The sequence below is a fragment of the Physeter macrocephalus genome, chromosome 17, assembly GCF_002837175.3.
Source record: "Physeter macrocephalus isolate SW-GA chromosome 17, ASM283717v5, whole genome shotgun sequence".
Taxonomy (NCBI): Eukaryota; Metazoa; Chordata; class Mammalia; order Artiodactyla; family Physeteridae; genus Physeter; species Physeter macrocephalus.
This window is the reverse complement of record NC_041230.1, coordinates 3,971,535-3,983,393: the sequence shown is the minus strand read 5'-3', so window position 1 is coordinate 3,983,393 and position 11,859 is coordinate 3,971,535. Positions and strand designations below refer to the sequence as shown.

The 11,859-nt window shown below is 45.2% G+C and overlaps 1 protein-coding gene across 16 annotated transcripts in view; it reads left to right on the top strand.

Moving 5' to 3' along the window:
- Nucleotides 1-11,859, top strand: part of LOC112062478 (endothelial zinc finger protein induced by tumor necrosis factor alpha) — a 139,650-nt gene that overhangs the window by 36,244 nt on the left and 91,547 nt on the right. For 9 of the 16 annotated variants that reach the window (XR_003676532.2, XR_008615452.1, XR_008615458.1 and 6 more), the window contains one exon: nucleotides 1,362-2,176. Coding sequence is in view for 3 of the 16 variants with exons in the window: in XM_055078879.1 (XP_054934854.1) it covers nucleotides 1,362-1,410 (49 nt within the window). In the remaining 13 variants the exon portion in view is untranslated. Of the gene's footprint in view, nucleotides 1-1,361; nucleotides 2,177-11,859 lie in introns of those variants that run through there. The other 7 variants (XR_008615455.1, XR_008615454.1, XR_008615453.1 and 4 more) reach the window with 2 other exon arrangements.

Genomic DNA, 11,859 nt, shown 5'->3' with positions numbered 1-11,859 from the left:
TTATTTTTGGCTGCATTGGGTCTTCGTTGCTGTGCGTCGTCTTTTCTCTAGTTGCGGCGAGCGGGGGCTACTCTTCGTTGTGGTGCGTGGGCTTCTCATTGCAGTGGCTTCTCTTGTGGAGCATGGGCTCTAGGCGCGCGGGCTTCAGTAGTTGTGGCACGCAGCCTCAGTAGTTGTGGCTCGCGGGCTCAGTAGTTGTGGTTCATGGGCTCTAGACTGCAGGTTCGGTAGTTGTGGCGCACGGGCTTAGTTGCTCCGCGACATGTGGGATCTTCCCAGACCAGGGCTAGAACCCGTGTCCCCTGCGTTGGCAGGCAGATTCTTAACCACTGCGCCACCAGGGAAGTCCCAGAAAGAAGTTTTAAATCACTGTACATCTCATGTCCACATTGTATCCCAATTCTTTATTCATTTTATCCTAATGTTTTAAAAACATACATATTTTTCCACCTTATGCCTTTATTATTTATTTAAGAGCTTATTTGATACAACATTCAAAAGGGACAGAGAGGGCTTCCCTTGTGGCGCAGTGGTTGAGAGTCCGCCTGCCGATGCAGGGGACACGGGTTCGTGCCCCGGTCCGGGAAGATCCCACATGCCGCTGAGCGGCTGGGCCCGTGAGCCGTGGCCGCTGAGCCTGCGCGTCCGGAGCCTGTGCTCCGCAGCGGGAGAGGCCACAACAGAGGGAGGCCCGCGTACCGCAAAAAAAAAAAAAAAAAAAAAAGGGACAGAGAATATAAGATAAAAAACAACGTTCTCCTCATCTTCCAACACCGGATTCTCTTCTGGTAACCACAATGATCAGTTTCTTTAGAAACCTTCAAGAGATGCTGTACACACACATGCACACACACAGCCCTCATCTTATCCTATCAGGCCCAACAAACCAGGGAATCAAAAGGTAGGACTGTCTTTCCCATCGCTGGTGGTCTGGATCTTTGGGAGGAGGATATGGGTTTCCATGGCAATCAACCGTCTCCCAGGGATGGAAAGACAAACAGGTTGGCTGCCCGAGGATGTATCCAGGATCCTCTCTGGGAGGAGAGGACTCTTGTGGAGAACTGACCGCCATCCCCCAGCCCCCTCCCTGGGGAATTTACAAACCCTATTTTGGGGTGAGGCTGTGGGGGCGGAGTAGGTTTTAGAGCCTGTGAGTTTCAGGTCTGACTCACAACTCTGCTACTAACTGGCTGTATGAGCCAGGTGATCTGGTTTAATAGGGATCAGAAGGGTGACTGCTGTGTGCTAGACAGTGGGAATTAGGGGTGAGCAAGACCATTCATTGTTCACCTCTCAGAGAGGGACTTACCTTCTCCAAATCTCTGTTTTAAACTTATTATTTTATTTTTCTTTCTTGACAGTCAACAAGTGCGCACATTTTCTCTGTCAAAGATCAAGATTTCCTGCTGATCTCACTTCACCAACCCCAGTCTCTGCTCTAGAGGTGAGTGACTGCTGTGGATTTGGGGTGCACTGGGAGTGTGCTTTTACTTTTCATTTACATACATCTCTGTGCCTACAGAAGGAAATGGAATTTGTGTGTGCATATCTGCGAATGCATCGATACTGGCCTGACTTTCCTTATCTTGGCTAATATTACCCATCCCATAATAACAGTGCCAAATGCATATCAGCCTGTTACTATGATATACGCACTGTTGCTATTGACTAAGTTGTCATAATTAAATCGATATGTCATATTTCATTGATGTTAAGGTGCACCTTTACTTTTTCTATTGCTAACATCTCTGACGTTGAAATACAATGGTCAATATTTGGATTTTAGGATTTTTAACTTCTTATTGGGTAAGCAATACACGTGGAAGGAAAACCGTCACATTCACGGTGTGCCATAGTCCAGGAAGAAAAATTAGTTTACACCCTGAGATTAACCAAATATAACAGGGCCATCCTATTTAGTCCTGATCCCCCCAAAACAAAAAACTTCCTGTAAACCTGGAGTTTAAGCAAAATCAACTTTATCCGTGAGTTTTGCCATGCTAAAATTTGACGGTCTGTCATGAACTTTCTGACTGTGATAATCGTTTAATAAAATTAGTGGTTTTTTGGGGGAAATTCACTGATGGTTCAGCGACTCAAGTCCTTCAGTGAAAGGACTCGGCGCTTTCACTCCCGGGGGCCCGGATCCAATTCCTGGTTGGGAAACTAAGATTCCGCAAGATGTACAGTGCGGCAAAAAAAAAAAAAAAAAAAAAAAAATTAGTGGGTTTTCATCCTGAACAAACAAATGTAACCTTGATAAACTCGGTAATGTCTTGTCAGCTTTTTCTTTTAAATACATTTTGTGTTTTCAATTTGGCAAGCCTTTACATACACATCTATGCATCTATAGAAAATATCTGACATTGTTTTACGTGTTGTTGGTTTTTTCATATAAGGGATGTCAGACTCCATCTGTGGCTTTGCAACGTGCTTTTTTCCCATACAATGATGTGTCCTTGAGACCTTTCCATATCAGTCCACAAAGATCTATTTTGTTCTGTAAAATGAGGATAATAACATCACCCTATGGATAGATTCTTGTTGAGGACACAATAAGCTATCAATAAATTTACTTGATTTGTAAAGATTCTGTCTTTAGAATGTGAACCCCATCAGTCAGACCACAGAAGAGCTCTGTGGGCACGTATTTCTCTAAGCAGACGTGGCAACTCTCTGTCATTTTATATTTCACCCTAGACACCCCAAGTGACTGGATGCTTTAAGGTTTTTAGCAGCTAGGTGAGTTTTTCTCACATCAATCATTCTACTTTTTGCCTGCAGAGTAAACTGAAGAATCTTCAGTAGTCGTGAAACAAGAAGGTCTTTGGCAACAGATTGCCCGGGGTTAAATCATGGCTGTGTGGTTTACAAGTTGAATTTGGGTCTCTCTCAAGGGGTCTGAGGCTTCCAAATGATTACTGTTTGGAAATAGCCTAAGTGTCTGCTAGTTGGGGGAAGGGCCACGGTAAACAGATGCAACCACACAATGTGATTAATTTTTCCTGAAATTGTTAAAAGGGATAAAGTAAGTTCTTATCCTTGCGGGGTGATCCTTGCTGACCAGGTTCCATGCTTGGTGGCACACAGCCCTGCCTTCTGGGCCACCACTGACGGACTGGAGGAGGGAACATCACTTCTCCTGGCCATGACGTGCTCCCATGGCAGAGTCTTGCTCAGTAGGGATTCCATGACCTTGGAGGACTCAACCGGGCAAATCTTGGGCTGCATCCAGCCAACTGATGTGCTTAGTTCAGTTCAGTCATTTTCTTTGTAATTTAGTGAGTTACCAACTTTAAGATATTGGGATATCTTGTGTTTACAAACATCACCTTTCATTCATTTAACCCTTCGAAAAATTCATAGACCATCTAGAAGAAGTGTTCTAGATGCTGGAGGCTTGGGGATGAAATAGAAACAGTTAGTCCCTACCATCATGGAGCCTAAATTCTAGAAGTTGAGACAGACAATAGGCAAGAAAAATATATAATATAATGAGCTACAGCTTCTTTAGGGAATTTGGAATATCAAAACCCACTGGACTGACAATGCCATGAGAGGACAGAAAAGTATCCAAGAGCCAGATTTCAGTGTCTCTACCTGATCAACGAGCTCAAATCAAAGCCGCAAATCTTCCTCCCCCTTGAAGAGGTGTGGAAATCATCCCCTTAGGAAAAGGGAAAATGCCTCAGGCATCCTGGGTGTCCCCTGCAAAATCCATCACACAGTGGGTGCTTTGTGAATGTCTGTCTCTTCATAGTCGTGGGAGAAGCTGTGGCTTCCCTGGTGGCTAGATCTTTGGGAATGACAAACGTGTTCGTTCATTCATTCATTCTTCAATCTCAGAATGGTTGGATTTTACTCCAGGGACTCATTTTTTAAGATCTTACACAATTCAAAACCTACATAATTCAAGACTAATCCTAACAAAAGATGGCCGGCATGTTTATTCACCAGCTAAGATCATACGAAAATAACAAACACAGTTTACACAATTGATCATATTCGCAAGTATGGATTTTTGAGGAATTTTTTTAAGTTTTTTTCTAAATTTTAAAAATATATGTTATATATATATATATTTATTTATTTATTTATTTATTATTTGGTTGCGCTGGGTCTTAGTTGCGGCAGGCAGGCTCCTTAGTTGCAGCATGAGAACTCTTAGTTGCGGCATGCATGTGGGATCTAGTTTCCCCAGGGATTGAACCCGGGACCCCCCGCATTGGGGGCATGGAGTCTTAACCACTGCACCATCAGGGAAGTCCCGAGGCATTTTTAAATCACAAGGCTTCTTGTCATTTCAAAAAGTGCCACCCAAAGCTCATGATTTCAAATGTTTGCAATTCAGGTTGGCATGAAATATAGCCGTGATGTATTTATATAAATCTACAATAATAACCTTCTTGTAGCCCCCACATCACAACATAGAAACGAAGGGCTCGTCACTCCCCATCTCATTTCCCTGCCTCCCCCTATCCAACGTAACCAACAGCCTGAGTTCTGGCACATCTTTCCCTTGTTTTCCTATATTCAGAGATGTTTTGGAAACTTCGTGTTAATAATTCCGGTAAGATGTAGCCAGGTCCTGCAGTCCTAAGAGCCAAAGCTGCCTCTTAAAAATGACTGCAGATTTTTTTCCCCCTCATTTGCTTTCATTCCAGAGAGCTTTGTTTCCAGGCAACAGCGGGGCCTTTCCCAGGAGGGTGGGTACTTTGAAAAAGTGACAGAGAGAGACGGAGGGAAGGAGGGAGGGAGGGAGAGAGAGGGAGAGAGTCTCCAGCTCTTGTTCCTAGAGGTTTAGTACCACGGACAGCTCAGGAGCGGCCGGTTCAGCACCACGGACAGATCCACCTGAAGGGTTTCAGAACGCGGACAGTACCGGGAGCCTACTTTTGCCACTGCCTCTGCTAGATGCATGTGCTCTTTGAGCAGATTTCTGAGCCCACTCCCAACCCTCACCCCCAGAGTCTTCGAATCCTGATATCTGAGTAATCCAGGCTCTCCTGGTGCTGACCTCAGAAACTCGGGCATCGAACACTTAACATGCCCCAAAGGGAATTTTGGATTTTCTCCACACACACAAAAACGTGACCCTACTTAACGCACTGCAGGACACTCAGCTGGTCAGGTTCATAGCCCAAAAGTCGTCCTTGATTCCTCTCTTCCTCTCACTCTTCCCATTCCGACCATCCGTGAGGGCTCTCAGCTCCACCTCCAAAGTATTCCCTGAATCTGTCCACTGCTTTCCACACGCACTGCCACCACCAAATGCAATTGTTTCTCACCTGGTGTACAACAACCTCCTAACTGATCCTCTGTACCTATAGCCCCTTCTGTATCATTCCTTACATAATAGTTTCAGTGATGCCTTGAAAATCTAAATCAGATTATATCACACCTTTCCTCTACCCTTCCATCGCTTCCCAACGCACCTACAATAACATTCAAAGATGTTACTGCGGGAGACTTCCCTTGTGGTTCAGTGGTTAAGACTCCACGCTTCCACTGCAGGGGCAAGGGGTTCAATCCCTGGCTGGGGAACTAAGATCCCACATGCCATGCGGCACGGCCAAAAAAAAAAAAAAATGATGTTACTGTGGCTTTCAAGACCCTGGATGCCTCTCTGACGCTATCCCCCATCACTGTCTCCTTTGCCTGACCGCTCTGGCCACACTGGCCTCCTTGTTTTCCCCCTGGACCTTTGCACATGCTGTTCTCCCTGCCACAGATTCTTGCATAACTGGCTCCTTTCCACCTTTCAGGATTTAGCTCAAAATGCCACCTCTTCAAAAAGACCACCTCCCATCTAAAGTGGCCTCACCATTACTATCACATAGTTCTACGTCGTGTACCTCATAGAACTAGCACAAACTATATTTTATTTTATATTTTTGGGTTTATTTGTCCGTTGTCTGTTTTCATCACTAGCAGGTAAACTTCGTCAAGTCATATATCTTGATTGTCCTAGTCACCCAAGACAGCATCTGCCACGTAGCAGCTGTTTCATAAGTCTTTGATGAATGAATGAATAAATTGTCAGCTACTCATGGAGCCCCAAAGAGATTTCAACAGCACTCAACTTCTGGTAGAACGGTGGTCATCTGTGCTGGCCCAAGGTTTGAGAGCTGTGTTGCCAGTCCCCAAGATGACCCCCAAGTTTGGTGATTCACTAGGAGAACTCACTGAACTCATCACGGCTGTGGTTTATTCCAGTGAAAGGATACAAAGCACAATCAGCAAAGGGACAAGGCTCGTGGAAATAATACATCTTTACCCTTTACCACAGCCTTACGGTAATCAGAGTTTACTTCTCCATGCCCTGGCTTGCCATGAGGCTACAGCAAGAGGAAAATGTGTTATGCTACAGCAGGAAGATGAAAAACGTGGGCCCGTAGTTCAATTTACCACACCAAGCAGCAGCTTCTAGCTATGATTTATTAATCTTGATTTTATTTCCTTTTTTATTTTGTAATGGCACATGAAACTGGCTTTCGGTTTATAAGGCTGCTCTAAAGTTTCCTTTGTAAAGGTCCTTTTGAAAGGGTTTTACAAAACGAGATCATTTACAATAAAAATATTAGTTGGGGCTTCCCTGGTGGCGCAGTGGTTGCGCGTCCGCCTGCCGATGCAGGGGAACCGGGTTCGTGCCCCGGTCCGGGAAGATCCCACATGCCGCGGAGCGGCTGGGCCCGTGAGCCGTGGCCGCTGAGCCTGCGCGTCCGGAGCCTGTGCTCCGCAACGGGAGAGGCCGCAACGGTGAGAGGCCCGCGTACCGCAAAAAAATAAAATAAAATAAAAATAAATAAATAAAATTAGATAAATGACTATTTACTTATATTCATATGTTATGTGGAAATGGAAACAGTCATAAGGTGGTATCCATTAATGCAGAGACATGGCAAACGTTGATAAAGGGATATATGAATGACGGAAATTTGAGAAAAATGAGAGTAAGACACAGAATGAGATTCTAGACACTGTCTCCTCACTGCCTTCTTCTCTTTCGGGAAGAAATCTTCACCCAAGAAGTCATTCAGCAGCCTTCCCCAGCTCCCCAGGGCCTTGAGGGAGCTCCTCAAACTTGAGTCTATTTTAAGAACAACCTTTAATTATCTGAACTATCAGGACCACTTGTGGAATTTTCCCCGTGTTGAGAACCTGGTGCTCAGTAATAATGATAACATAATGACATTTCTTGAGCAGTCAATATATGTGAAGCATGTGTATTATTCACTTGATGTTCACCATAGCCTGTGAGGTAGGAACTTCATTGTCCCCATTTTACAGATAAGGAAACTGAGACCGAGTTAATTCACTTCCTAAAGTTGCACAGCTGGTTTGTGGTAGATCTGGGTCAGGAGGCCGAGCTCTCAACCCCCTGAAGGCTCCCCGACCTGGTCTCCTGCTCTAAATGACTGGTTATTATAGGAAGTAGTGAGGGGTCGGGAATTCCATGGTGGTCCAGTGGTTAGGACTTGGCTCTCTCACTGCCACGGGTTTGATCCCTGGTCTGGGAACTAAAATCCTGTAAGCCACTCGGTGCGGCAAACAAACAAACAAACAAACAAACAAGGAAATAGCGAGGGGTGAATTAAGAGTCTCACTCTAAAATCTATCTCTCCCCTCTTCACACTGACCTATCCTTGGAATGCCTGGAAACCCACCTCCTAAACAGCTAAACAAAGGAAGTTTCCCCTCCCAATTATGTGACATAGATGGATACTCGTAAGAAAACCAATTATGTGACATAGATGGATACTCGTAAGAAAACCAACCTCAATTCTTTCATAGTCTTGTCATGTATCCTCTCGACAAATCATTTAATTCCTTTACGCCTAGTTCCCTTCTCTGGAAAAAAAAAAAAAAAACGAGGCTAATAATACCTACCACTTGGAGCTGCTGGAATTAATAAGATAATTTACATACGATGCATTTGCTCATCCTATCTGTTGGATAAATTAGTTATTTGGGCTGTTTTTCTGAGTAACCAGGATTATTCAGTTGTCTCTCCATTGGGAAAAGAAAGTTAAATCCTTACCTCACGTCATTCAAAAAAATTTCAGAAGGTTCAAGCAACTAAACCTCTAAAACAAGACTGTAAAGTATGAGATCTTACAGGAAAGTGTGTTTATGAGAGTAAGGTGAGGAAAAGCATTTAAAAATTGATTTCTTGGGCTTTATCAAAATCCAAGACTTCAGGCACTGTGTAAGCAAAGTGAAGAGAAAAGGGACAGGCCAAGAGAAAATATCTGCCACAGACAGAGTAACAGGCAAAGGGTCAATATCCAGAATAAAGAATTCCTGTAAATCAATAAGTAAAAGCTAAAGAAAGAAACAAATAGAATAATGCAGGGAGGGTACAAATGGGCAATTCGCAGAAGGGAAGATAAATCTGGCCAACAGGCATGTACATTTCCTCCGTCTCCCTAGGAAATGAAATAAGACTCTAAAGGGAGACTATTTTTCCCCCATCTATGGCTTTGTCAAAAGTTTAAAATTTGGGGACTTCCCTGGTAGCACAGTGGTTAAGCATCCGCCTGCCAATGCAGAGGACACGGGTTTGAGCCTTGGTCCGGGAAGATCCCACATGCCGTGGAGCAGCTAAGCCCGTGCGCCACAACTACTGAGCCTGCGCTCTACAGCCCGCGAGCCACAACTACTGAGCCCACGTGCCTAGAGCCCGTGCTCCGCAACAAGAGAAGCCACGACAATGAGGAGCCCGCGCACCACAACGAAGAGGAGCCCCCGATCGCCACAACTAGAGAAAGCCCGCACGCAGCAACGAAGACCCAACACAGCCAAAAAAAAAAAAAAAGTCTAAAATTTTGATGTAGCCTCCAGGAGAGGCGGTGGTCATTGCATTGTAAAGGTAAATAAACAATAATAATAGCAGGTAATATCTATTAAGCAGTGTATATGCGTTACTTACTTTCTACCTTCAAAGCAATACTGGCCGCTCTGTTTAATCCTCTCTGCTCAGTTGTCTTTCTCCTCCAGGAGATTGTGACCTTGCTCAACTGATCTTCAGATTCTCAATGCTCAGCACAGGCCTGGCACAAAGTTCCGGCTGAGAAATGGTTTGAAAAAAGTCATTTCCATTCGAGCACTTTATGGGTGGCAAATATTCACGGGGTGTCCCGGGGTGGTGATGTGTCAGCTCAGCTTTGGAGTATGGGCAGGATGTCTAGAAGCCCACACAGAAGGGCAAGGACGAGCCAGGAAGAGGAAAAAACCTTTTTGTTCCTTCATTCATTAGGTACTCACTCTGTATGAAAGCTCACAACGACTCTAGGAGGAACTTGCTGTTATCATAACCACCCTCGTTTTATTTTATTTTTTTAATAAACTTATGTATTCATTTATTTAATTTTGGCTGCGTTGGGTCTTTGTTGCCGTGCACGGGCTTCTCATTGCAGTGGCTTTTCTTGTTGCAGAGCACGGGCTGTAGGTGCGCGGGCTTCAGTAGTTGTGGCACACGGGCTCAGTAGTTGTGGTGCACAGCCTTAGTTGCTCCGCGGCATGTGGGATTTTCCCGGCCCAGGGCTCGAACCCGTGTCCGCTGCATTTGGCAGGCGGGTTCTTAACCACTGTGCCACCAGAGAAGTCCCACCCTCATTTTATTTTATTTTATTTTATTTTATTTTATTTTATTTTATTTTATTTATTTATTTATTTATTTATTTATTTATTTATTTATTTATTTATTATTCTTGGCCATGCCGCTGAGCTTGTGGAATCTCAGTTCCCCAATCAGGGATCAAACCTGTGTCCCCTTCAGTGAAAGCACAGCGTCCTAACCACTGGACCGCCACGGAATTCCCAGCACCCTCATTTTACAGCTGAGCACACTGAAGCTCAGAGAGGTTAAAGTGACCTGTCAAAGTCACACAGCTAATGCGTGGCAGAGCGGAAATTCACGCCATGCACTCGCACCCACACCTTGCTCTTAACCACTCTGCTGTGACGGCTGCAATTAGCATCTTACTAACACCAGCCTTTCTTTCCCCACCTTCGAGATTACTCTCTCATTCTAGCACCCCAATTAGGACTTACCCCTCTTTTTTCCTTTAAATTACCTCCCTTTTCTAGCAATAATGTCCTTGAGGACCCTCTGCTAAGTGAAATAAATCGGTCACAAAAATACTGTGTGATTCTAGTTATACAAGGTGCCTACAGTAGGAAAATTCAGAGAGTCAGAAAGTAGTCTGGGGAGTTCCCTGGTAGTCCGGTGGTTAGAGCTGTGTGCTCTCCCTGCCGAGGGCCTGGGTACAATCCCTGGTTGGGGAACTAAGATCCCATAAGTATAGTGGTGGCCAGGGGTTGGGGGAGGGGGGAATCCTGTGTTTAACGGGGACAGAGTGTGACACTCAGAGTTCTAGAGATGGATGGTGGTGATGAGTGCACGGCAATGTGAATGTACCCTTTAAAATGGTTAAGATGGTAAAATTTCTTGCTATGTGTATTTTACTTTTTTTTTTTTTTTGGCCGTGCGGCATGTGGGATGTTAGTTCACTGACCAAGGATTGAACCCGTGCCCCCTGAAGTGGAAGTGCAGCGTCTTAACCACTGAGCTGCCAGGGAATTACCTACTCATTTTTTTTTTTAAAGATTTTTTGACGTGGCCCACTTTTAAAGTGTCTATTGAATTTATTACAATATTGCTTCTGTTTTATGTTTGGATTTTTTGGCCCCAAGGCATGTGGGATCTTAGCTCCCCGACCAGGGATCAAACCCACAACCCCTGCATTGGAAGGCAAAGTCTTAACCACTGGACCACCAGGGAAGTCCCTACTCACTCAACTTTTTAAAAAAGAAATTTAAAAGGGTGCTGAAGACGGGGAATTCTCTCCCTGGGATTCAGTGTTCTGTAGTCCTGGGTGCGTTAAACCTGCCTCCTGGGCTGACCTGATAATGGGCGAGTGCAGGGACTGTGGTGGTGGAGGGTTAGAGACCAAGAAAGGAAGCTGGCCTCCGCCCCGCATGGGGTGCCTCGAAAGAGTCTTGACCAGCGAAAGTCTTGTGGAGGATGAAGCTGGGGGGATAGACTGGGGATTGGGGTTAGGGGACAGGATCGGGGTGGGGGGGTCAGGTGTGGAGTGGACCACAGGGGGTAGAAGCAGAGAAGGGACAGAGTAGGTGGACTCAGGGATTGATCCATTGGATGTGAGGGTGAGGAAGGGGTCAAGTTGCCAATGAAGCCTGCAGAGACTGATGGGGAAGATGGTGGAGCAGGAGTCCCAGGGGACAGGGCTTGCTGGGGGGAGCGGACAATGGTGGTGATGGGGGTGTACGATGTAGGGTATTGTCAACCATGCTAAAATGTTGGCTTTCACTCTGAGTTGGGTGGCTACTGTAGGGCAGAGAAGGTTCCAGCTTATGTTTCACAGGCCCCTCTTGCTGCTGAGTTCCACGCCAAGGAGGTTGGGTGTATTTTTTTTTTAATTTTAAAGAAGGGTTTTTATTTTTATTTATTTATTTATTTGGCCACGCAGCATGTGGGATCTTAGTTCCCCAAACAGGGATGGAACCCTCACCCCTTGCAGTGGAAGCGCGGAGTCTTAACCACTGGACTGCCAGGGAAGTCCCTGGGTGTATCTTGTAGGCAGTGGGGAGCCTCTGGGGATTTGGGGATCTACGGAAATCATTCTGTTGGCCTCTGTGGAAGGAAGGGAGATTGAATGAGGCAGAGGTGTAGGAACCAGTCAGGAACCTCCAGCTGCTTGGAAGTGATCCAGGTAAGACACGCACTGATGTCGCATGTATTATAGGACTGACATGATTCTAAGTGGTTCTTGTTATTTTATTTTACCTTTTTTTTTTTTTTTTTTGTGGTATGCGGGCCTCCCTCTGTTGTGG